The 26,714-nt window shown below is 40.8% G+C and overlaps 1 protein-coding gene across 1 annotated transcript in view; it reads left to right on the plus strand.

Moving 5' to 3' along the window:
• Positions 1–22,804, plus strand: part of spegb (striated muscle enriched protein kinase b) — a 55,225-nt gene extending 32,421 nt beyond the window's left edge. Inside the window, exons 12-41 of the mRNA XM_047370590.1 lie at positions 3–192; positions 279–508; positions 2,402–2,521; positions 3,400–3,504; positions 3,631–3,837; positions 3,920–4,043; positions 4,281–4,453; positions 4,555–4,667; positions 6,469–6,637; positions 6,749–6,845; positions 6,943–7,143; positions 7,231–7,288; positions 10,106–10,183; positions 10,301–10,473; positions 10,552–10,578; positions 10,660–10,812; positions 11,267–11,309; positions 11,405–11,473; positions 11,560–14,260; positions 14,355–14,504; positions 15,277–15,393; positions 15,525–15,692; positions 15,815–15,937; positions 17,039–17,203; positions 17,386–18,160; positions 18,271–18,510; positions 18,599–18,822; positions 19,432–19,507; positions 19,696–19,845; positions 19,939–22,804. Coding sequence (XP_047226546.1) covers positions 3–192; positions 279–508; positions 2,402–2,521; positions 3,400–3,504; positions 3,631–3,837; positions 3,920–4,043; positions 4,281–4,453; positions 4,555–4,667; positions 6,469–6,637; positions 6,749–6,845; positions 6,943–7,143; positions 7,231–7,288; positions 10,106–10,183; positions 10,301–10,473; positions 10,552–10,578; positions 10,660–10,812; positions 11,267–11,309; positions 11,405–11,473; positions 11,560–14,260; positions 14,355–14,504; positions 15,277–15,393; positions 15,525–15,692; positions 15,815–15,937; positions 17,039–17,203; positions 17,386–18,160; positions 18,271–18,510; positions 18,599–18,822; positions 19,432–19,507; positions 19,696–19,845; positions 19,939–20,194 — 7,475 coding nt within the window. The 3' untranslated portion in view covers positions 20,195–22,804. The remainder of the gene's footprint in view (positions 1–2; positions 193–278; positions 509–2,401; positions 2,522–3,399; positions 3,505–3,630; positions 3,838–3,919; positions 4,044–4,280; positions 4,454–4,554; positions 4,668–6,468; positions 6,638–6,748; positions 6,846–6,942; positions 7,144–7,230; positions 7,289–10,105; positions 10,184–10,300; positions 10,474–10,551; positions 10,579–10,659; positions 10,813–11,266; positions 11,310–11,404; positions 11,474–11,559; positions 14,261–14,354; positions 14,505–15,276; positions 15,394–15,524; positions 15,693–15,814; positions 15,938–17,038; positions 17,204–17,385; positions 18,161–18,270; positions 18,511–18,598; positions 18,823–19,431; positions 19,508–19,695; positions 19,846–19,938) is intronic.
• Positions 22,805–26,714: the final 3,910 nt, after the last annotated feature.

Raw genomic sequence — 26,714 nt, forward strand, 5'->3', positions numbered from 1 at the left:
AGACCAGCCCCTCATTGAAAGTGAAGACATTAGAATCGTCCAGGAGAGCGGCCGCCATTCTCTCATTATTTCCCATGTGACCAGCGATGATGAGGGTTTCTACACTATCAGAGCTCAAAACAGTCATGGAGAGGCCGAGAACTCTGCTGAACTCTACATACAAGAACCGCGACCAGCCATCTCCTCTCAGATGTACGAGGGTGTTATTTTCCTTGAATTCAAACATGTCATAAAGCTGAAAATATTCCTCCATGTGATGTGTCTCCTCGTCCTTTCAGGGCCAAACTGGAGAAGATGCCATCCATCCCCGAGGAGCCTGAGGTCCCAGAGAATGAGGTGGAGCGCTTCACCATGCCTGACTTCATCAAGCCCCTCTACGACCTGGATGTGATCGAGGGAAAAGAGGCTGTACTTAAGTGCAAAGTGGCCGGTTTGCCGTACCCAACCATCGCCTGGTTCCACAACGGGAAGAGGATTGAAAGCACGGAGGACAGAAAGATGATGCAGTGTAGGTGGACCGACATGCACATGACGCTCAATGCTCCATTACCTTAGGAAAACCTATTTCATCCACTGCAACCTGTTTAAAAATCATCCACACTCACATCTTTTATTTGCATTGCTGATGAAATTTATAAAACAAAAGTATTCAGACCGCTTGAACTTTTCCACATTTTTGCCATGTTCAAGCCGAAAACTTTCATGTATTTTATTGGGATTTTATGTGATTGACCAACTTAAAGTACTCCATTATTGTGAAGGGAAAATGATACATGGTTTTCTAACGTTTTTACAAGTAAAAATCTGAAAAGTGTGGCTGGGATTTGTATTCAGCCACCTAAGTTAGTACTCTGTGGAACTATTTCTCACCACAGTTCCAGCTGCAGATCTTTTGGGGTATGTCTCTGGCTTTCCACTTTTACAGACCGAATTGTTTTTGCCAATTATTCTTTCCAAAATAACTCAAACTCAGTTAGATTGGATGTTTTAAAGTTTGGCACTGATTCTCAGTTGGATTTAAGTCTAGACTTTGACTGGTCCATTACAACAAACGAATATGCTTGGATCTAAACCATCCTGTTGTATCTCTGGCTGATATGTTAAAGGTGGTTGTCCTGCTGGAAGGTGAACCTCCACTCTAGCCTCAAGTCTTCAGCAGTCACTAACAGGTTTTCCTTCAGGAATGTCCTGTATTTAGCTCCTTCCATCTCAACTATCAACTCAGACCAGCTTTCATGTCCACGATGAAGTTGTGTTTTATTGTGAGGATGGAGAAATTGACTGAGCTTTTACTGTGACTAACTCTATGTGCTCTCTTTCAGACTCTAACCTTGAAAACTGGCTCAGAGTTTATCTGTTGTTTCTTTCTAGATGAAACGACTACAGGAGCTACATCCATTAACATTTACTTTTCCTTCCCATAGAAAGTACTTCTGGATCAGTGCTTCTTTGTTCTTTTTGTGTCTCTGCTCTGTTCTCTCAAACCCCCAGTCGGTCGTGGGAGATGGCCGCTCACACTGAGCCTGGTTCTGGTTCTGCTGGAGGTTTCTTCCTGTTAAAAGGGAGTTTTTCCTCTCCACTGTCACTACATGCATGCTCAGTATGAGGGATTGCTGCAAAGTCAACACCAGTGAATGTCCACTGTCTCTACATGCTCATCCAGGAGGAGTGAATGCTGCAAGTCACTGACTGGATGCAATCTGCTGGGTTTCCTTAGATAGAAAAACTTTTTATCCAATTTGAATAAAAAGCTAACTCCGACTGCACTGTTCAATGGTTAGGACTAATTGGAATGTATAAACCTGACTGTTGTGAAGTGCCTTGAGACAACATGTGTTGTGAATTGGCGCTATATAAATAAAACTGAATTGAATTGAATTTTTTCAGGCTGATATGCAGTGTTGGTTTGCATGTAGGCCATAACGTTCAGTTTTGGTCTTATCTGACCAAAGCACCTTCTTCCTCATGTTTGCTTGTGACAAACTGTAAACAGAACTTATTAGGGATTTATGTAATAGTTCGGTGACTTCTGAAATTAGTTTGCACTGGATTTTATTTAGTGGGGGCTGAATACAAATGTACGCAACAATTTCAGATTTTTATTTGTAAACAATTTTGAAAACCATAGATCGTTTTCCTTCCACATAACACTGTGTTGGTTTATCTCATAAAATCCAAAAAAATACACTGAGGTGGAACAATCTGCAAAGAGGTGTGAATACTTTTGTAAGCTGCTGTTTTAAGACAATTAGCACCACATTATATGCAACCTACAGTTTCAGAAAGTTCACACATGAGTAGTGCATTGGAGGTACTCATGCATTTTGTTCAAGAACCCTTCCAACAGAACCAAAACCCCTTTCCAGCCCCTCCTCATCCCAGTTTGTTCTTCCCTCTGCAGTCCGTGATGTGCACAGCCTGGTCATCCGCTCTGTGTGTCACGCTCACGGTGGAGTTTACAAAAGCGTGATCGCCAATAAGGTGGGAAAGGCCACCTGTTATGCACATCTCTATGTTACAGGTAATTTCATTATTTGGCTTACATCTCAGGAAATACTCAATTCAATCCTGTATAAAGACTTCAAACAGGTTCCCTTGTCTTTGTATTTTCATTCCTTGCAGCCAGACTTTTCTGTGGTCTTCATTAGTAGTTTTCTTTCTGAACGTCCCTCCAGTCCTTCTACCTTAGCATGACTTCATATGTTCCAACATGTGCTTCAAACACACACCAAATGGCCAAATGAAGGTTTAGACCTTAAAAACTCTACAGCAGTTGAAAACCATGTTTTGTAAAGTCATGTATTTAAAAGAGCAGAAATAAATTTAGTAAAAATCTAAGAAATGCTTTATCCATGAACTGAGATTTACTTTACAGGTTTCAGCTATTCCTATTTTATTTCTGACCGCAACAAGAAATAAGAGCACTCTATGTCTTTGTGCTTAAAGATCCAGTTTGAAACCAGTTCTTTAAGTTGGCTGTTCTCTGTCAATCTATGTCAATACTGGTTTATTTCTTGGGGTTTGGAGAATTTCAATGCTTCAATGATTCAGAGGTCAGACGTGAGTGGCTCAGCAAACCAAAATGATTAAAAGTGTTCAGATACTGCATTAAAAAGGAAATATTTAAAGAAAAACTTCTTAAGAGCTTCAGGATGCGAGAATTTTGGAAAAGTATGAGAGTATTCATTAGATCTGGAAAATTACTTCCAGATTTTATTCCCCATCTCGTTCTCAAAAGCTCCATCCACCAATCCCTCCCTCTTCCTCACCGTCTGTTTTCTCCAGGGTGAATATTTTAAACCTGACCACTCTGGAAATGTTTGCCATAAATTCATAGTGAAGCTTTGCATTTATTTATTGATTTTGTACTTATGGTGGAAAATCCTGAAATTTCTACAGATATTCTTCCTGATCCTCCTGATGGAACTCCAGTGATAGAGTCCATTACTGGGAAAACCATCACTTTGAGCTGGAAGAAACCCAGAAGGTTGGATCCTTCCATTGGTATGTAGGACCATTAAAGAGATGACTTCAGACCAGTGAACACAGCAGACTTAGCTACACCCAGCCTTACTTACAGCATTGAACCTGGAGAAAATTAGGTTTTAGTGAGCTCTCACTTACTTCCAGATCCCAGCTCCCTGATGTATGCCATCCAACAGCAAGCGCTCGGCTCCATCCAGTGGATCATAATCACATCCGGCCTGAAAGAGACCACCTACACCATAGCCACCCTCTCCAAAGGTGTGCGCTACGCATTCAGGGTCCTGACCATCACCTCTAAAGCCTTCAGCAAACCCTCCCCAGCCACCGATCCGGTTCAGCTCCTGGACAGAGGTAGGGTCCAGCTCTCATGGCATTTGGTAATCCGTCAGTGTGAGATACTGAGTTGTTAAATGTTCTCTGTGGTTCATTTAAGGTCCGTATCTTCAGGAAGCTCCAGTGATTATTGATAAACCTGACATTGTGTATGTGATTGAAAACCAGTCAGTCACCATCTCCATCACTCTTAATCATGTCAACACTGCAGTCACCTGGAAGAGGTATTGGTTTCCACTATCTAGACTTTTTAAGGTTTCAATTTCTTTTAGACTATATTATCTTTGTTCTTTTGGCATCCCAATAATACATGTATGCACATGTTCATTATAAGGGATGATGAAAGATTAGAGAGCAGTGAAACAGTCTGTTGTTTAGACTAGAAAACAGAGCTATGAGGTGACTTCTGCAAGCCCAGGTGTGAGTCTCTTAAGACTGATTTGAAACAAACTTGACTTCAGGAAAGGAGTGACTCTGACCAACAAGCAGGGTCTGTATGAGATGGCGATGCCAGATGACGACCAGCACACACTAAAGCTGCTGAAAGTGAAGGCTTTTGATGTCGGTGAGTTGACCTTTGTGGCCACCAATGAGTTTGGAAGCGACAGCTGCAGCTTCAGCGTGGAGACGGCCGGTAGGAAAGACACCCATCTGTGTGGCTTTAGAGCTATCTAGGCCCTCCATCCCTCTGCATGTTTTATAACTTTGTATTGGATGCTGAAACTCTGTCCACAGCTACACCAACATTTGAGACGATCATGGAAGACCTGGACGTTTGTGCCGGGGAGACTCCTCGCTTTGCTGTGGTTGTGGAGGGAAAACCTGTCCCTGACATCCTCTGGTTCAAGGTTTTTATTCATTTGGTTGTTTCAAGCCACAATAATGTTTGATCATTTATGAATCTGGACATTTGTAATTTTACCAGAGACTTGTATAAACTGTCCAGTCATAATCAAAAGAAAATTTCAAATAGTAAATTTAAAATGCAAGGTTTCTGAAATTTTGTGGTTTTGACATATAAATGATCTGGTATTTATCAGCTTAGTTATTTCAATGTGACCTTAAGTCATTGAAAACACACAACAGATCCCACATGATGATCATTTCTGAAACGATGATGATGACAACATGAACAAGTTTTATAAAATAATTAAAAATATGCCCCAAATCATTTGTTATGAACAAAATAGGTACAACCGATGAATTGAAGGTGGGAGTACTTCCTTTTTTACACCATGAGCGCATTTAATATTTTAAAGGTCAACTATCCTGTCATTGAGAAATCAAACTAAAAACATCATCCTTAAAAAACAGAATAAAGGCAATGAGGTAGATCATTTCTTGTATTATTGTTGATAAATGTAAAATATAAATCGTAGATATATATTCAAAATAAACAAATTTGTTGGGAACAAATCCTGAAGATAAAAATGTATTAACTTTTGCCACTCACAGCAGCCTCCATAGCCATTGGCTCTCCTGGTAAAGATGTGTACAAAAGCCTTAAAATAAATGGTTGTTATGGAGACTTTGCGGCAGTTCTCCAACAGTGGAGATGTTTTTACCTCTATTACCATCCTCCTCACCGTGCATGGTGGAAGACAAACTTTGGTCCTCATCCAGGTTAGTTTGTCCCAGTAGACTGCAGATATGGGCCGGTTTAGGCCAGCAGATATTTTTTTATAGCCTTTCCTGACTTATGAAGATCAACACACATCTGCCTAACTTGGATGCAACATTCTTTGGTCTTTTCTGTTTTTAAAAGTAGCTAAGAGAAGTGGACCTTTGTGTTAGGTGATATAACAGAAAATCATGGATCATTTGTGCTGGAGCTTTATGATCATCTTTAAAACTAAATTATACAATTTAAATGTGCTTCAGTTGAATTTTGCTTTATATTAGCTGTCAGGGGTGCCAGTTAGTGAGGCACTGGGGGTTTTTTTATGTTTTGGAAACAATTATTTTCTAACATGGGTGATTTTCCCTCTCTGAATAAATTAACTCAAAATAAAGATTACATTTTTCTAAATGAGTGGTGTCTAAGCTTTTCGCACTTTGGGTCAAAATCACCAAGTTGAAAGCATTCAACAGGCCTTAAGTTTTTTCAATTAAAAGTATTTTGTTTTAAACTGTTTTTCTTTGACCTGCTCAGCAATAAATTTAACAGTTATTGTTAAGAACGTTTTTGGGTCGAATGTTTTTTTATTTTGTACAAAATGTTTTTATTCCCAGCAACAAAAACTGAAAAAAAAATTTCAAAAACATTTGCTGTATTTTCCAATAAATAATATAGAAATTATTCATTTACAATCTCACCCTAAACAATTACAACAGGTGTCCATCCACACCAGGTCCATTAGCTGGAGGGCCCAATTTTCTTTCAGGGGCCATACACAATTATTCCAAGGGCCACAAATGGCCCCTAGGCCACACTTTGGACACCCCTGTTGTAAATCATTTAGTTTTTTTATGCTGCAAAACAAAAGATGAGTTGAATTTATGGCTTTTTACAGCGCTCTAGCAGATTTGCCATTAATGATGGTCCTGTCTGGATGTAAGAAATAAATAAATGCCTAAGATTAGAAAAATACTTGTGCAATGTCAGCTTTAGTCTGGGACTTTGTTGAAAATGAAAGCTTTTAATTTCAGGGGGACATCTTGCTGTCAGAGAGCAGTCACTACACCTTCGTCTATGACGACAATGAATGCTCCCTGGTGATCCTAAATGCCCATCCCGAGGACTCCGGGGTGTACACCTGTACCGCCCGAAACCTGGCAGGATCTGTGTCTTGTAAAGCTGAACTCACTGTTCATGAGGGTAACAGCTCATACAGCATACATACGTACCTGTTAAAACCCAGCAGCCAGCAGTGTGACTGCAAGTTGTCTGGAAATGATTGCATGAATTGTTTTATCTGTTGGTCTGCAGCTAAGAGGAAGGAGGAACCAATGGATGATGAGGAGAGTATTCTGAGGAAGATGCGCAGACTGACTGATTACTATGACATCCATAAAGAAATTGGAAGGTAGAGTGAGCTGTTTACACAATGAGTCTGCATTTGGGATAGTTTTATGATCCCAGATGTGTTGATCTAAAGCTGGAGTTATTTTTCATCTTCACAGGGGTGCATTTTGCTATGTGAAACGAGTAAAACAGAAGGCAACCAAAATGGAGTACGCTGCAAAATTCATCTCGACTCGAGCCAAGAAGAAGGCATCTGCTCTGAGAGAGATGAGACTGCTGTCCAAGCTGGACCACCAGAGGGTCCTTTATTTCCATGACGCGTTTGAGAAGAAGAACACAGTCATCATCATCACAGAGATGTATCCTTAGAAAAACAGCAAAACACACAAATTCAAAGATTATTTACCTGGGTATGGTGAGCTGAGAGCCTTAATTCATGTTTAAAGATGCCATGAGGAGCTGCTGGACAGATTTACCAGGAAGTCTACGATCCTGGAGTCTGATGTAAGTTCTGCGTTGGTTATTAACCAGCAAATCTTCAACGTTCCAGTATCACTGCAGTTTTAAATGTGTTCCTGCATTAAAATGCAGCACTGGTAAAAGGTCTCAAGCCAACTTCCGAACCACTAATTGTTTCTCACATTCAAAACCTTTTTTAACCAGAGATTCTGTGTCAGTTTGTTTCACAAACCCTTCACACAGGAAGGCTTGCTACTCATATTGCTGCAAAAAGTGAAAACTGACCCTGCTGGTGCTGTTTTTCAGCACTTATACAAGATATCATTCATTCATGTAGAGCTAATTGCTCCTATATTTATGTATATATTATGTTAAGTTACAGCAATAAAAAGTTGTGTCTGATTTTCAAAGACCAACGCTGCAGGATGTGGTGAGCACAAAATATTTACCATCTCATGAAAGCTGCTGGTAATTTCAGCTATGGAGAAGAAACAACAAAAAGTGACCTTAAGACAGCAGGAATTTAACACATGGTAGAATTTTTCTTCTCCAGCCAATAGTGTCTGACAGGGGCGTTTTTAGGGTCTCAAAACATTGGGGGCTTTAGCCCAAATCCAAAATATTTAGATTTCATTAAGACAATTTCTAGGTAATTTAAGGTTAAAATAACATAGCACATATTGTGCCAGTTTTCTGTCTCGGCTGGTTCTAGACTGAATGTAAATTATTGTGAATCAAACAAAGAATGTTTGAAATAAATTTACTTTTTATTTTTGTTAGAAGCTGAATGAAGGACAAGGAGAAACAGAGTTTAGTCCTGATGAAAAACCATTTTGCTGAAGCAAATAACGTCAAATTTTGAAGTATTTAGAAAAGAACCTAATCTGAATTTTTGCTAACAAAAGTTTTTCTTAAACTCAGAGATATTTACTTTGAGCCAGATAAATGTACTTCTTTTGTCATCTACATAAATTACCTTTTTAAATGTTACATTCCCATCAAAGTGTTCCACTCCTGAGGCTCCATTGTCTTTATTCTTATATTTCAAAAAAGGAAAGTGGTATAAAGTTGATTTTCCTAAATCTTAGTCAAATGGTAAAATCCTAAAACACATTTATTTAATTATGCCAAGAGCTTTCGAAACATTTTATTAAAACTGTTCCTTCTTTTATGAACCTGTTCTCTTTTACCGCCATCTTTTCAGCCCTTCATTCCACTTCTCAAGAAATCTGGCTGCCAAAAATAAGAAATGAAACATTTTTCAACACAGTCTTTTGTTCTGCACTGAACATGTGAGACATTAGTGCAGTTCTTACTATTAAACACTTTGAGAGGAAAGGGTGTTAAGCTGTGTTGTTTAAAATATAGCATAGAGCCTCATCCTGGACCTTATCAGTACTAATATTACAGTTATTAATAACTGTATACATATGATATGTATGTCTCACCTTCAGTAAAACTGTATCCTTGTTTAATTAGTTTAGTTTATATAGTATTACATGTGTAATTCAGAAAAAATAAAAGAGTTAACTAATCAATGGTCCACCTGTGATTAATTACTATGATTTATGTCTTAATTATGCTGCATCTTTAAAGCCAGAGCTGCATGTTTAGAATCAGCACAGAAGATATGAAAGAGAAGAGGGAGGTTTACTTTTGAACTTTCTACGACGTCTTACTGGCACCAGGAGATATTTTCCTGGTTTATTGAGAAACACTTTTTTCTGTCTACATGTAGAACTAGAATATAAGACTGGATGCAGCAATGAGATCAATGTGTTGATCTGAAGGACTTTTTAATGTGTTCAGATACATTAGGATGAAATGCTTTTATTTTGACTGAAGTAAAGGACCAGATATTTTTAATCATAATGTGAAAATATCAAAGATTAGAGTGAACCTCCACCTCATGTCTTGCTGAGTGAATCAGTGATTAGCTGTAACTTACAATTAGCCCATTCTGAGTCAGCATTCAGGTTTTAATGCTATCTTCGTCTGGGATATACCGCTCTGCTTCCACCTGTTCCTGATCACACACACCCACCAGGCTCCCTCTCTCCGGTTGGCTCCACGGTTGCTCTGAAATGAGTCCTGTTCAGTGTAACTTTTCAGGTAATGAATGAGGCAGGTCGACCTGGAGTAAACTGCTGTTCTGGACTTCTCCAGAATGGACTCCGTCTCTGGCTGTGCGCGTAGTTGCGCATTCGTGGTGCTGGGAGTGCGCAAATAGCTATTTCTTGTCTTCTCCTTTTAACTCATTGTCAGGTTAGGTGGAGCGGGACGTAATTATATGGAACACAATTGAAACAATTTGATTGTTCTAAAATAAAATATGAAGTCCAATACCATTTTGTGGCTGCATCTTTTTAATACTTCTAAATTTCTTCTATCAAGAAGTCCGGGGTCCCAGGTCTAACTACACGCCTGGTGTCTGATATTGATGATTGTGCTGTTTGACTGATGCACTGAGGACATTCAGCTTTGGCTCGGGGTCACAATGAGATACAGTCCCTCTGCCTCATTGTGAAGCTATATGCTTTGGGAATCTAATGCAGAGATGGAGCAGAGAGTGAGAAGAAAAAGGCGGCTCAAATTGATATTCTTTTTCTATAGTTTTGTGGCTCTTTAAGTCTTTTTAAAGTCTGTCTTCGGAAACTTGCCGATGGTTTTTTTGATACAATTCTTTCAAGTCCTTTATCATAGTCCAGGTTTCTTTAGTTTTAGAAGATAGTCCAAACTGAGCACAGATGAAGAAGCAACAAGATTTGAACCTTATGTCTTAAAGGAATAAGGTGTTCTGCCCACTAAGCTACTGTGTAAAGTATAATTATGTAAAAATTAGCAGCTGTTTGTGTTCAAAAGGTGCGTTCATGTGTACGGCAGCTGCTAGAAGGAGTGGACTACCTACATCATCTGAACATCATTCACCTTGACATAAAGGTAGATGCTGATGGATCTTCAACCTTCACACTGTTTTAAGTTGTAATAAAAAACCTTTTCAATAATTCCACAGATTTATTTCCCATTTCTTCATTTTTGTGTTTTTTTTACCTTCAGCCTGATAACATCCTCATGGCAGATCTCCAAAGTGATCACATCCGTTTATGTGATTTCGGCAACTCTGTGGAGGTCACCCCTGATGAGGCTCAGTACTGCAAATACGGCACACCCGAATTTATTGCACCAGAAATCGTCGACCAGACGCCTGTTTCAAAAGCTACGGACATATGGTAGAGGTGCTTTAATGTAAAACATTTTTAATGCTTGTTGAACGTTTTTTTAAAAAGCCTCTGATTTATTTTTCCCAGGCCTGTAGGGGTTATAGCGTACCTGTGGTGAGTAAAACCTAAATTAGTGTGAATTTTTCTGCATTTCTCCTGATTTTCTGTATTTATTGTAACGTTCTCTGTTATTAGCTTGACTGGAATCTCCCCGTTTGCCGGACAGAGTGACCGCAGCTCCGTTCTAAACATCAGGAACTACAACGTGGCTTTTGAGGAGAACATGTTTGCTGATCTTTGCCGAGAGGCTAAAGGCTTCATCATCAAGCTGCTGGTAGCAGACAGGCTGTGAGTAACACCCAACAAAGTATAATTCTATGTTAAAGGTTTGCTATTTTGTTGTAAAGCAGCAATGAAAACGTATCAAACAAAGCTGAACAGAATGTTAATGGATAATTAATTTAGTTAAAACAACCACCAGGCTGAGTTTAGTTATACAAACAAGTTTCTAAAGTAATTTTTTTTTATTTGCATATGTTTCCATACAGAATGTCATTAATTCACTGTAAAATGTTTTAACATTTTCTCTCCACCACTTTATTTAAAAGTAAAAAAAACAGATACATTTTCCATTAATCAGGTCTGTTGTGTGTCAAATTATAAACCGTCCTACAAGTTTCCCAAATATCCCTAAACCAAAATAGCTTTATTTATTTAAAATATAATGTTAGCCTCAGAAAACTAATTTGAATTAGCTGGAAAATAGAGCATATGCATATAATTTTGCATAATTTGCTTTTAGGAGACCTGACACTCAGGAATGTCTGCGGCACCCTTGGTTCAAGGTGAGAAAAAGTCAATCATCCATCCTGTGAGTTCTACATGACAACGTTAGGCCTGGGCCACTCCTAAAAAATCGTTTTGTCAATGCGTTGCACAGATACTAAGCAAGGGTAAGGCCATCAGCACAGAGGGCCTGAAGAAGTTTGCTTCTCGCAGAAAATGGCAGGTGAGGGAGGAGATTTTTCTTTCTTATGATGCTTTTCCTGCAGAAATTATTTTAAAGTTGTAACATTTTGTTGCTTACTTTTTCAGCGTTCCATAATCAGCTATAAGTCAAAAATGGTCATGAGATCCATACCTGAGTTGCTGAATGATTCCTCGAGCCATATCTCCATTGCGGTTCCAAGGCACCAGAAAGAGGGCTCACCTCTGCCATCTTCATCTTCTGATTCAGAAGAAGACATTGATGAACTTCCTTTTATTCCAATGCCTCTTAACATGGACTTCTCTGGATCAAGAATGTCACTCAATGACATTCAGAGCAATGAGCAGGAAACAGGAAAGGGGAACGAAAAAGGTCAGTGGTCTGGTCCACCTTCCCACCCCCAGGAGGCAATGGAGTGGGACTCTCAGGAGCAGGAAACAGTAAGAGGAGAGGCAAGAGGGAAAGGCCACCTTTGGAAGCGACCATCGGAAGACAACGACAAAGGTTTCTCAGAAGAATCACCTGCTGAACTGATTCAAAAATCAGAACTATCAAGAAAACCCCTCAAAAGAGGATCGAGCATGGAGTCTGACAAGGCAGAAGGAGGCCGACAAAGAGGGGAACTACGGCGTGGTGGTTCAGCTGACAGTGCTTTGCTGCTCCGGATTACACCAGAGGAAGGAGCTGGAGAAGAAAACCCTGAGGAAGGAAGGAGAGTCCTAAAGAAAGCCGTCTCCATGGAGCTACCGAGGAGGAGCACCAGCCCAGGAACTGCAAAGATGAGTCAGGAAGACTACGCTCTGAAACTGGAGTTGATGAGACAGCGACTTCTTCGTGGTGGATCTGTAGACAACAAGATGAGCGGCCTGAGAGGACCTCTTCTAGAAACATTAGGCATGGGAGATGACAAACGAGCAATATCTTTAGATCGCTACTCTCGCACTGCTCGTCTGGGCCCACCTCCTCTTACCAGAGCTGCATCCAGTGACTTTGCAAAGGATGAAGTTCCCAAACCTAAAGTTCTACGTAAAAGCACTTCTTTCAGCCAAGGGGATTCAGAACCCATAGCTTTACATCGCAGATCAGGAGCACCTCTGGAGATTCCTGTTGCACAAGTAGCAGAAAGGAGGCTTAAAGAAGCTATTTCCATGTCAGCTCTAACTGAGCAAACCAAGCTAGACTCCCGTCCAGAGACTCCCAGGGAATCTTCTCCAAAACCACCAACTCCAGAGCCTGTTGTGCAAGAAACTCAATCCAAAACAGAGAGTCAGGATTCACTGATGGAGAAAGAGACTCGAACAGATGAGAGTGTAAATGAGAAGATGGATGGACTGACTGCAGACAGTAATTTTGATGAAAGGTCGAGTACAAGTGGATTCTCAGAGAAAGACATGAGTATTTCAGAGGAACCTTTGACGGAAGCAGATAATGTGGGCCAGAGAATTCACACACCTCCTGACATGGCCCTCAGCTCTCGAGAAGAAGAAAAAATGCAGGAGGAAATAGAAAGAGAGAGAAAGGAGCACAAAGAAAGTCAAGAGTTTTCAAGAAAAGACTATGCAGTTGAGTCAAAAGCTAAAGAAAATGTAGAAGAGAAGACCAGTACCCCAATAAAGTCTTCTGAGATGGTCATAAGCACCAGCTCAGTTATGGTGAAACCAACACAAGAACTTTACCAGCCCCCTGGCACTGTTACATCAACATATATAGCGCCCTCACTTCCTGCCCGAGTTGTTCTTCCAGATGGAAGAATGTCAGCTTATGCCAGCATTATGCAGACCATCATAGTTCCTTCCCTTCAGCCGCTCAATGAGGCACCTCTAGCCCCTTCTACTCCAGTTATGGTTCCAGTCACTACTTCAGCCTCAGGCACAGCTCAGACATCTTCACCAGAGAGCACATCATCCAACTTACCTGGTTCACCAAAGCCGATCCTCATGTCAACCACCAAGCACCCTGCGGTCTACTCCAGGGTAGCATCACCAGAAATGATCACCAAAGAACCCAGTCCACCAAAGATCGCTACGCAAACATCATCCCAGCAAGATCTCTCAGCTGGAGCTGATTTAGAAGACATGACCTCTGAAGAGGTTTTTGAGGCACGCTTCAAAAAACGTGAATCTTCCCTCTCAAGAAGTCTGAAATTTCTCTCAAGGTCAAAGAATGAAGATAGACTGCCGGCCATCCAGGCTGCAGCTGATACATCTGAAGAGATATATAGACCTGGGCCAATTGGTGCACCATTACAGTTGGCCTCAAGGAGACTTGAGGAAAAGTCCAAGTCGGTCCAGGACCTTCGTGAAGCTCAAAAGGATCAAGGTTTCATGAGAAGGCTCTCTATGCGCTTGAAGAGAACTCCATCAACAGAGCGTACTGATGAAGTATTGAAAGAAGAGGATTCAGTTGGTTCAAGACGTAGGCTCTCTTGGACTCTTGGCAGACGGGGTTCTCAGGAAAAGAAAGAGGTAGAGATGACGAGGATGGATGGAGAAGGTGATAAGCCAGTGGAAGAAAAGGAGCTGAAGAAACCCAATGAATCACCAGTGTTGGCGATGCGCAGGAAGATTGAATCAACTATGGCAGGAATCTCCACAAGAATTCGCAGTTACTCGGAAGAGAGACGAGCAGCGGAAGATAAGGAAACGAAAAGAACACCAATTCTTTCAATACTTCGTCGGTCAACCTCAGAGAGTCGAGCTATGAAGGCTAGCACTTTTCCTCAGAACCAGCTGGCATCCCAGGCCAGTAATGGGGCCTCATCTGAGTCACTTGACTCAATGTCCAGCCTAAAATCAGAAACATCAAAGGGTATGGGGCAGTTGGATTTTCTCATTAATTATATCATGTAACAATCAATCACAGCTAATGTATGCTTCTTTATTTTTGTGTAATTTATGTAAAGGTATGGAAGTTGAGCAGAGATCTAGATGGGATCGATGGGGCTTGACCAGAGGGAAACGAGAAAAAACAGTATCACAGCCTGACATACCGACCGCAATCTCCCGAGACAACAGTTCCTTACGTTCACGCCAGTACTCCAAGTTAGCTTCTGGTAAGATGGTGGTGCTTTGTCCTAGGGTACAAGTCCTCAAATAAAAAATTTGCCTCCTCAAAAATGAATGGCTTCCTTTGCTCCTAGACTGGAATATCTCTTATTTATAACGCAACTAAATATGATCCCAGTGTTGCAGTTCTGACCATTTGTTCCTAAAATTATAGATTCCCATAATAAGTATGAAGTTAAATCCTTGGAGTACCATACTCTAAAATATCGATAGAGAAAAGTTTTACATCTGCCAACTTGAAGTTTAAAACCATTTGACTTTAGGGAGCAGGTTTAATCTGCTGATAACACATTCACAGCTGTTTGGATATTATACCTTAAGGGTAGGAGTTAATTTCTGTGTGCTGTGTAAAAGAATCCTCACTTTCCCTCTAAGCATTCGTGTAATCTTTTAAAGTGGTCTTGATTAACAGTTTCCCAAACACAACCCCATTCATCTGAACTAAATGTGCAAAAACGTGCAGATAAATACGGTTTAAAATCAAAGGGGATTCTGAATGTGTAGTATCTGTTACTGGTGTCTGAAACGCGAGTATAAATATATTCTGCATGCTTGTGGCTTTATACTAACAGCAGTAAATATGCACTTTCATTTGTGCGGCACAACAGACATGCTTGTTTTCCATGGAAGCTATGAGGCAGTATGTCTCCTTTAAAAGGGCTTTAATATGTCTGGGTAAATTGAACCATAACTGTTTTTGCTGGCATATCATAACACAGACAAGGTTATATTTAAGTGGTTTCCTTTCTTCTGGACCAGATTTTCCTCCAGTATTCCATATCAAGCTCAGAGATCATGTCCTTCTGGAGGGTGACCCAGTAACCCTCAGCTGTCTGCCAGCTGGAAGCCCACATCCACACATCACCTGGTTAAAAGGTAAGGTTAAAAATATTAACTGAAAACAATGATAAGAAGTTGTAATTACTTTAGATATTATTTGAATTAATATTCTATTTAATATATTTGGAAATAATGCATGATGCATTTATGGCCATTTTCCTTCTCAGACAAGAAGCCTTTAAAAATTGATGCCAGAATGAATATGATTTCCTGCCCTGATGGCCGACAGCTGCTGATGATCATGCAAACCACCAAAAAAGATGCTGGGGTGTATGAATGTGCTGCTACAAACCCCCTGGCCTCTGTATCCAGCTCCTGCACTATATCCCTCGCTCGTAAGCACAATACATTCTTTCCAGAAGGAATGCAAAACATTTTATTGAAAAACCTGATCCAACCATAAGCACATCCTGCATGTTGGTATATGACCTAATAATAATATTTGTATATTTTACAGGCCTGCCTAATTGTCCTGGGACCCCAGAGATTCCTCAGAAATATAACAACACAGCTTTGGTGGTGTGGCGTCCCTCTGACACAATGGCCCCTTGCACATACTCTCTTGAGAGGAGAGCAAAAGGTTTTTGGCCTGCATGATCCAGGGCTTATATGCTTATTGTATTTAGATAAATTACAGGAATAAATTAAACCTAGAAACAGCAAATCTTACATAAACGTTATCTTGGGGTATTCATGTTAGGTAGTATACAGAGAATCTACTTTCTGAGAAGACAACACCTGCTTGGAGCTGAACAAAAATTATTTGTTTCTTGAAAGTCTTATTATATATTGGAAGCCGTTTTATTCTTTATCAATTATTTAGCTTACATTAAGTTATTTCATAGATTTTCTCAGGGCTTTCCTACACATATCAAGCGCAAAGTGCTACAACATTTTGACCTCATGACTCTTCTGATAGTCATAGTAATTTTCATAGTTGCAATCATATCACAGTGGCTCTTAGTTGCCAGTAGTAACGTAACATCTTTAGCAACACGTATGGTGAAAACATGAACAACACTCCTGCCTATTTGCCACATGTGAAAAATATGGGAGGTTTAGATTGCTACTCTTTTAACTTCCTGTAGCAGCTAGCTGTTCTGCAGTGCTAACACTAACCTGTATGTAAACAGAAACAACATATCTGATTTCAACAGTTTTTTTTATTTGTGTCATTTACTATACCAGTGCTACTATTAAAAAATGAAAATCTACTTTTCTACTTTTTTTGCAGTATATTTTGTTAATTCTAGCTTGTAGGTTTACTTGTTGACTGAAATTATTTTTAAGATTTTTCAAGAAACTAGATTTAACAGATTTTATTTAGCAAACTAACTGATTAATTGAAAACTCTGGATTTTGAACCACCTACTGTTGTCCTACACGTGACCATTTATTTATGGGTCTAACTAAATGCACTTTTCAGACACAGATAAACTTCCCTGTCAAAATAATAAAAGCATCAAGACTAACACATTTGTAACCAAAAGCAAAATCTCAAACCGTATGATGGCTTCAGCCCAAGGTTTTTAAGTGTAAAGAAAAATCAACCTATGAGGATTAGGTTTAGCTACCATGGTACGCACAACTCCAACTTTATTAACTATGTTACCAAACATATGTTTACACTTTTCTAAAGTTATTTAAATGATGATTAAATATTGCTGGTTCCTTGTTTTAGGTGAAAGCAACTGGCTAATAGTTGCAACTGGAGTGGCTGACTGTTACTACAATGTGACCGACTTGCCAGCAGGGGGCGCCTTCAGGTTCAGGGTGGCTTGTGTCAACAAAGCTGGTCAGGGCCCCTACAGCAACCTGTCAGACGTTGTGACTCTGGATCCCACAGGTACTTTACCTAAAACGAGTATGTTAATACGCTGATTTATGTAAAAAAATATATTTTTAGAAGATTAATTGTGTGTTATTTTGGTTAATTTGTGAGTTTTACTGTAGATGTTTTAAAAATGGTTCTTGTGCATGATATATAAATTAGGTTTCTGAGATTAATCTTCCTGTCATCTTCAACAGAACCAACAAAATCCAGTGCCTCTGTTGTTGTCAAGACTGTTCCTGTCACAAGTCCTCCACCCCCTGTGGTAATGATGTCGTCCATGAAAGTGCCTCCCATTAAACCAGCTCCCAGTAAATCCACAACCGTGACTTCAGGGCCAGCTCCTGCTTCATCATTGGCTAAATCTCCCTCTCCTGTAACCATTAAGCCAGTTGCACAGGTCAGCGCCGGCCAACCTGCAGGAACTATGCCCATCACCCCACCCTCTGTTGAACAAGCTCCAGTTCAGACCCCAGTCACTCCAGTCACATCACCGAAAGCCAAGACCTCGATCAGCATCAGTGTGAGCAAAACTCAAGCGAAGCTGGCACCTCCACCTGTTGTTCCACCCAAACCCCAGAGTCCTGTACTTACATTAACCTCCATGACTAACAAACCACCTTCTCCTGTATCAATGTCTGCTCCTCCTATCGGGAAGCCTATTTCCTCTCTGCCGAAGTACGTTCCAGCTGCGACATCTCGTTTTACCCCTCCTTCTCAAGTTGCTTCCACTCCAGCGACTACAGAGTCCTCAGTCACTCCCGTGATGATTTCCCCTCCCGTTGTGATAGTGCAGAGCCTGACACCAGTTCTACAGGGAGGGGACAGTCACAGTACCCCTACTGGACGTACTACCCCATCCGGGCGGCTTACACCTTCTGGACGCAGGACCCCACTGGGCAAACCTGGGGAGGGATCTTTACGCCAGGGAGTTCCACAGAAACCTTACACCTTTATGGATGAGAAAGCAAGGTAAGACTTTTTCATGAAGCCCCAATTTATGTTGGGAAATTCGCTCCTAACATCATCAAGCCCTGTTGGCTTTGTCTCTCTGGTTTTAATACGATGTCATTCTCTCACAGGGGTCGGTTTGGTGTTATCCGGGAGTGTCGTGAGAATGCTACCGGCAACCTCTTCATGGCAAAGATTGTTCCCTATGAGGTAGACACTAAACAGGCAGTGCTTCAGGAGTATGACATCCTCAAATCCCTTCACCATGACAGGATTATGGCTCTACACGAGGCCTATGTCACGCCACGCTACCTGGTGCTCATCTCTGAGTACTGCAGTGGGAGGGAGTTGCTCTACAGCCTCATAGATAGGTCAGTCTCTGGCTCCTGATCAAGCCTGACATTTCTGAAGTCGTCCGACCAGAAAAGATTTAATAAGTTGTTTTCTGGTTACTCTAAGGTTTCGTTACTCTGAGGATGATGTGGTGACTTACATCGTGCAGATCCTTCAGGGTCTAGACTACCTCCATGCTCGCCGCATCCTGCACCTGGACATCAAGCCAGAGAATATTATTGTGACACACATGAATCTCATCAAGATAATCGACTTTGGAAGTGCTCAGACATACAACCCTCTCTTCCTCAAGCAGTTCAGCCCTCCTATCGGAACATTGGAGTACATGTGTAAGAGATTTGTCTGTGTACAGTATTCCATGTTTTATGCACAGTACAGTGGAGATACCATAAGTTATGCTTATCTCCCAGGGATTTTTATCAGACGTTGGCTGCTTTTTCTCTGGTTTCAGTCCAGTATCAGACCATTCCAAAACGAAGTTGTTTTTTCTTTTGCTAAGCTACCTAATGCTGACCTGTGGATCATTCGTTGATCTTTTGTTGTTTAGGCTTTACACCTTCCTTTTTTCTCCACTAGTCTATTTTCCTCCTTCTTTCCTCCTTCTTTTTAGCACATGCCACCATGTGCAGCCATGGTCAGTTACACCTACTGGACAGGGAAAGGACCAAAATGAAGCAAAAATCCAGTTAAGATCTTTAAAAGACCTTTAGTAAACCTTTAGGACTGTAAATCAAGATCCCTTTCAGAACTGACATTAATATTTGGCTCCACAGATGAAAAGTATGAATAAAGAAGAGACGGTTTACCTGTGTAAATACCTGCTCAAAATTAACACAAGTGTCTATGTAGGCTACAGTACATCTTATGATAGGTTTTATGTGATTCCAAGTTTTATGCAGTTGATAAAAGCAGTTTATTTCTATTTCTTCTATTCGTAGCTCCAGAGATGTTGAAAGGAGACGTTGTGGGTCCTCCAGCTGACATCTGGAGTGTGGGAGTAATGACTTTCATCATGTAAGTTCTGCTTTCACAGCCTCCTCTTGGCAAACTATGTTTAAATAGAAATGCATTCCTAACATACAGTGCGGTATTATGATTAAAATGGCTTGCTGCCTTAGAAGTGTCTTGATTTCCAACCATTATGAATGTTACAGTTTATGTCATGTGAAAGAACTGAACATTTGTTCTTTGTGGTTTTTCAGGTTGAGTGGCAGGTCGCCTTTCATGGAAAATGATCCTCAGGAGACTGAAGCCAGGATCCTGGCAGCCAAGTTTGACCTCTCTAAGCTCTACCAGAATGTGTCCCAAAGTGCCTCCTTGTTCCTAAAAAAGATCCTCTGTAGCTACCCCTGGTAAGCTCAACACTGCAGGCACAACAGTTAGCTTCAGAAAGCTGACCATCACATTCTTAAACTTCTGATGATGTGCATCCGATTCTTTACCAGGGCCCGCCCCTCAATCAAGGACTGCTTCAGTAACTCCTGGCTTCAAGATGCCTACCTGATGCGCCTTCGCAGGCAGACTCTCACCTTTACAACCACTCGTCTCAAGGAATTGTTAGCTGACCAGCAGCGGCAGCGGCAGGAGGTGGCCACCAAGCATAAAGTCCTACTTCGGTCCTACCAGAGCTCGCCACAAACACCCACCAGCCCCACCATGCCAACTGTGCCCATGTCAGCCTCCACACCTGTCACACAGTGAAAGCAGGCTTCCAGACATCTGCTGGCAGGGCTTTCCAGGTGGAGAGGGTCATTCTCAGATTGAGGCGAGACTTTGGACTGGAAGATTTTCTAATTTTCTGGTTCCAAACAAGAAACTACCTTTATAGTTAAGAGAACTTTGAGTAAAGCTGAAGAACTATTACTACAGTATAAATATCATCATACAGAAGAGGATGCTGTCTTCAAATGAGTACCTCAAAGTTTGCACCCTTTGCATCCATTTTGAATGAAATACTTATATTCTTACCATTATGTTTACCATGATGAGAGAATCACACATCACAGTAGCCTGTCACGGAAAGCTTAATGATACAGTTATAGAGTGTCAGTGTAAAAACATGGTGGTGTTTGGACTTATTGAAAACTAAACTGAAGTAAATTCCAAATTGAAACATACATCTTAACAAAATCCACAGTTAAAAAAGTTGATGTTAATAAATGAATTAATACAATTCAGTTTTTAACGATCTAAAAACAGATGAAATCTTGTCTGCTTATGCTTCCCAGATTACCAGGAACAGAGAGGTTAATACTGTTCTTGAAAGTCTCAACTGGGCTATATGTGCTCCGACATAGCTGTAGCACTTCAGTGAAGGTCAGGAATGTAGCAGTTCAAGAACGAAGTACTTTCCTTTTGATTTTTGTTCAATGTCTTGAGTTTAGAGGTGCACCAGTGGCTTCCATACAAGGGCTACAAGGAAAGAATGATATAGATCTGTACATCCACTCATCATACAAAGCAGAATAATCATCACTGTCTAACTTTTGAAAGCTGGATTATTTTTTTAATTTTGTGATACAGTCATTATCTTTACTCTTCCATATAAAACAAATTTCCTTCCAGCAGGGATGTTAACAGCACAAGTGTTTCCCTGCAGGCAGGCACACAGGATGTATCAACTTTTCTTGAGGGGCTTAGGCTGCTTAAGCAATGTACAAGAAAATGGTCACACCACATTTCTACATAAATATTACTTGCAAGATGGTATGGTTTTAGTTTTAACCGTTGAGTGTATCATTTTAATAGTCTCAATCATATCTGCCTATTTGTTAGCAAATTTTAACCAATGTTTTAAACAACATCAACACTAAAAACTAATTTAATATTCAGCACAGTAAATAACTGCCTGTTGCCATATTGAAAAAAATCATTTTAGCTTTTTAACTGTTACTTTTCTAACTTCCTGTCACGGCTAGCTGTGCTGCAGCTCTAATGCTTGGAACAAGAACAGGATTTTATTTGTGTCTTGTTTATAACAGGGCTGTTATAAAACATAAGAAACAGTCCTGAAAGTGTCTGCTTTCTATGAAACAAAGACTCATGGGAGTTTTAAAATGCAATTTTTCTAGCTTCCTGTTGCAGCTAGCTACGCTGCAGTGCATAAGCAAATTGTATTTAAACAGGATCAAGAAGAAGTATGGTAAATGCATAATTGAATCAAAGTTTTCAGCCCATTGAAGTGTTATAAACCTATTGAAATGCCACTAAATGCCCTTAAGAAGCAGCAGTCAGCATGTAAAAAGGTTAGAGAGGATGATGATGATTAGCTGAGTGTGCTAGTTCCTGTTTTAGCTTTCTGTTTCACCTGCCAACAGCTATTATTTTAAAAAGGAAGCTGTTTTTATAATTTTTTTTGTACAATAAGGTTTCTGAGAGGCACAGTTCTTTTGTCATATTCAGATAGATTTGACTTCTAAATCAACCTACATTCACCAAGGTAATTCAAATTTTACAGCACACCGTAGACTGATACAGTATACTCAAAAATACTCAGTAACAACGCATTGTTTCAAACAGTTTCGGATCTGATTATTTAATTATAAAAAGTTGGGTCAGCTGGTTTAATTTTATGTATCTTGCCCTTCCATTTGGGCACATATTTCATTTTAAAGCAGCATATTTAACATTTTGGATGCTGATGCCACATGAATTGCTATCAGGCACATTTTAAAGTAGCTTAAGGAAGAGAATTATCATTTCAGTAACACAGTGCTGCATCATGCATTAAAAGGTTGGCTGTTTAAATATGTTTACCATTTGACAAACATTGCAGATAATTCTGTGAAATCTTCTCACTGATTTATTTATTCTGTTTGTTTTGGCCGACTAATTCTGCCCCTCAGCCCCAGCCCTACTTTGATTCATAGCAGTCATTTTCCTATGCAGAAAACATGTCTTCAACTTGAAAAAAAAACATGCAACAAAGGCATGCAAATGCAATGCTGCATTAATATAAAGTGCTGTGCAGTACAAGGACTATTCCTTTACGACTGAATGAAGGGGCAGATGTTTGTAAGCAGTAACAGGGTTTCGCCACATTTTGTAGTATAATCAGCAGATATTTTGTTGTAGTGCCACGTGATGGAAATAAGGCCCAGAGAGTAAACATAATGTTGTTTAAAGAATGACTTGTTTATTTTTAAGGTGGCTGCTTTGCGTGTGTGTGTTTTGGCTAAAATTGTTCATTTATTGAGTTACTGTGTTTGTTACTACAGCTTCAGCTTTTTGTTTGTGAAATCTCAGAGTCTGGCATGGAAATGGCATGACAGGTGTTACAGTTACGAAAAATAAAGGAAACGTGATCAAATATATGGATTCATAGTGGGGTCATTGGGGTAAACATTATTTGAACTTGGTGAAGACATCTCAGATAGTTTCATGGATAATGGTACATTTAGACAGAAGATGCAAATGTTAGGCAGAAGGAGTGGTCCAATTTGGATGCAAAGGGTAGTACAGAATCAGGAAGAAGAACAACAGAATCAGGACAGAGCAGGATAAACAAGAGGGTCCCACCATGAGTTTGGTGTATGCCTGTATGTTGAAGGTTTTAGGAATTACATTTTTTGGAGACAATGTAATGGCAATGTAACGGCAAGTACTGTACAGACCAAAAGTTTGAACACACCTTCTCATTCAAAGAGTTGTCTTTATTTTCATGACTATGAATATTGTAGATTCACACTGAAGGCATCAAAACTATGAATTAACACATGTGGAATTATGTACTGAACAAAAAAGTGTGAAACAACTGAAAATATGAATTAAATGAAGGTCAGTCAGTCCGAACAATTGGGAAAACTTTGAAAGTGTTCCCAAGTGCAGTCGCAAAAACCATCAAGCGCCACAAAGAAACTGGCTCACATGAGGACCGCCCCAGGAAAGGAAGACCAAGAGTCACCTCTGCTGCGGACGATAAGTTAATCTGAGTCACCAGCCTCAGAAATCGCAGGTTAACAGCAGCTCAGATTAGAGAACAGGTCAATGCCACACAGAGTTCTAGCAGCAGACACATCTCTAGAACAACTGTTAAGAGGAGACTGTGTGAATCAGACCTTCATTCAATTCAATTCAATTCAATTCAAAAATACTTTATTAATCCCAAAGGGAAATTAAATGTTGTTGTAGCTCATATTATGTAGGTTTCTTCAAAGAGCCGTTGTAGATGCTGATGGCTGTGGGCAGGAAGGATCTCCTGTAGCGCTCCGTCTTACAGCAGATCTGAAGAAGCCTCTGACTGAAGACACTCTGTTGTTGTAGGACAGTCTCATGAAGAGGATGCTCAGGGTTCTCCATAATGTTCTTCATTTTATAAAGAATCCGTCTTTCCACAATGATCTCCAGAGGTTCCAGAGGAGTCCCCAGAACAGAACCAGCCTTCTTTATCAGCTTGTTGAGCTTTTTTAAGTCCCTGGTTCTGATGCTGCTTCCCCAGCAGATGATGGTAGAAGAGATCACACTTTCCACAACAGACTTATAGAAGATATGCAGCATCTTGCTGCAAACACCAAAGGACCTAAGCTTCCTCAAGAAGTACAGTCTGCTCTGTCCCTTCTTGTAGATGGCTTCATAGTTGCATCTCCACTCTAGTCTGTTGTCCAGGTGAACACCGAGGTATTTATACTCCTCCACCACCTCCACTTCTTCTCCCATGATAGAAATAGTTTTTGACTTATTCCTGTTTCTCTTACAATCTACAATCATCTCCTTTGTTTTAGTCACGTTCAACATGAGATGATTGTTTCCACACCATGCCACAAAGCGGTCCACCACCTTCCTGTACTCAGCTTCTTGTCCATCTCTGATCCACCCCACGACTGCAGAATCATCCGAGTATTTCTGCAGATGACCGGAGTCTGTCTTGTTCTGGAAGTCTGAGGTGTACAGAGTGAAAAGGAATGGTGAGAGTACCGTCCCCTGTGGTGCTCGTGTGCTGCTGACTACCTGGTTAGACTCACAACCCTTCAGTCTCACAAACTGTGGTCTGTTTGTCAAGTAGTCTTTAATCCAGGAGATTGTTGAGGCCTCCACCTGAGTCTTCTACAGTTTCTGACAAAGCAAATCAGGTTGGATTGTATTAAATGCACTGGAGAGATCAAAGAACATGATCCTCACAGTGCTACTGGCTTTGTCCAGATGACAGTGGGTTTGTTGAAGCAGGTGTATGACGGCATCTTCAACTCCAACTCCACAGCGATAAGCAAACTGAAGGGGGTACTGATGGTTTACTGTTTGCTTACTCAGGTGGGCCAACAGGAGTCTCTCTAGGACCTTCATGATGTGAGACGTCAGGGCAACAGGTCTATAGTCATTGAGGACTGATGGGTGAGTTTTCTTTGGTACCGGAACAAGACAGGAGGTCTTCCACAACACCGGAACCTTCTTCTGGGCCAGGCTAAGGTTGAAGAGGTGCTGCAGAATCCCACAGAGCTGCTCTGCACAGGCCTTCAGGACTCTAGGGCTGACATGATCTGGACCTGCAGCCTTATTCCGATTCAGTCTCTCCAGTTGTCTCTTCACCTGACTTCTTGAGACACACAGGTGGAAGCAAAGGAAGCATCAGCATCTTCTGATATGGTTGATGGCAAACAAGTAGAATCAGAAGGCTCTAGGGCCGAGGTGGAAGATAAAAAATTTGAGGTGTTACTGGACAGCTGTGGGTTCTGTGGGTCAAAGGAGGGTGGGATGTCTGTTTGGCTGTGAGCAGGAGAGGAGGATGCTGAGCTTCTTTCTGAAATGAACCTATTGAAGAATATGTTCAGTTCATTGGCTCTGTCCAGACGTCCATTGGTCTGATCATCCTTCTGCTTGAAGCCTGTGATCTTCTTCATCCCTGTCCACACATCTCTGATATTGTTTTGCTGGAGCTTGCTCTCCAGCTTCTTCTTGTACACCTCCTTGCTGTCTCTTATCTTGACTTTAAGTTGCTTCTGTAAACTCCTCAATAATTCTCTGTCTCCCTCTCTGAAGGCTCTTTTTTTCTTGTTAAGCAGGTCCTTCAGGTCACTGGTGATCCAAGGTTTGTTATTGGGGAAGCATCTCATGGTTCTGGTGGGGATGATGTTATCCACACAGAAGTTTATATAGTCGGTTACACACTCAGTCATGGCATTGATGTCCTCTCCATGTGGCTGGCACAGTGCGTCCCAATCTGTAGCCTCAAAGCAACCTTGCAGAGCTTCTTCAGCTTCCTGTGACCATTTTCTCACAGTCCTCTTTATTACAGGTTGCCTCTGAACAAGGGGCTTATATTTCGAGCAGAGAAAAACAAGATTGTGATCTGATTTTCCCAGAGGAGGTTTTGCTGTAGAGATGTATGAGTCCTTGACATTTGCATAAAACAAATCCAATGTTTTGTTTTCTCTGGTAGAGCAGCTGACAAACTGTTGAAACGTTGGAAGTGTAGCAGAGAGTGAAGCATGGTTAAAATCACCAGAAATTGCCACAAAAGCATTGGCATTTTGTGTCTGTAGCTTAGCAACAACTGAGCTGATGGCATCACATGCAGTGTTGGCAACAGCGGAAGGTGGAACGTAAACTGTTGTCAAAATAACACTGGTGAACTCTCTGGGTAAACAATATGGACAAAAACTTACTGCCAACAGTTCAATATCTGGACTGCAGAGATGACACTTCACAGTAACATGTCCTGGATGACACCATCTGTTGTTCACAAGTACTGCCAGTCCACCTCCTTTACATATGCCGCTCCTCTTTAAGTCTCTGTCTGCTCGTATGGTTAAAAAGCCCGGCTGAGAGACGCTGGAGTCGGGGATATGATCCTGCAGCCATGTCTCAGTAAAACACATAATACTGCATGCCCGGTACTCTGGCTGGGTCCTTTGTAGGGCTTGGAGTTCATCCAACTTGTTTCCCAACGATCTCACATTGCCCATCATAATCGACGGAAGAGATGGTTTGAACTTCCTCCTTATCTCTCTTCTCTTAGCTCCTGCTCTGCATCCACGGTGTCTCCTTTTCAACTCATCAGGGATTTGGGGTTGTAGTTGAAGTATTATTTGAGCTTTTGAGATATTAATCAGCTGCTCTCGGTTGTAAGAAACAACCCCGTTGCCATGGCAATGCATCATGACAAATGTCCAAAAATAGAAAGTATTGAGAAAAATCCTCCAAGCTGCACAGCATCCGACACCGGAGTGGACAATGGTCCAAAAAAAAAAAAAAAAAAATCAACTGTATCCACCACAAGAGGAATAGT

The sequence above is a fragment of the Girardinichthys multiradiatus genome, chromosome 7 (assembly GCF_021462225.1).
Source record: "Girardinichthys multiradiatus isolate DD_20200921_A chromosome 7, DD_fGirMul_XY1, whole genome shotgun sequence".
NCBI lineage: Eukaryota > Metazoa > Chordata > Actinopteri > Cyprinodontiformes > Goodeidae > Girardinichthys > Girardinichthys multiradiatus.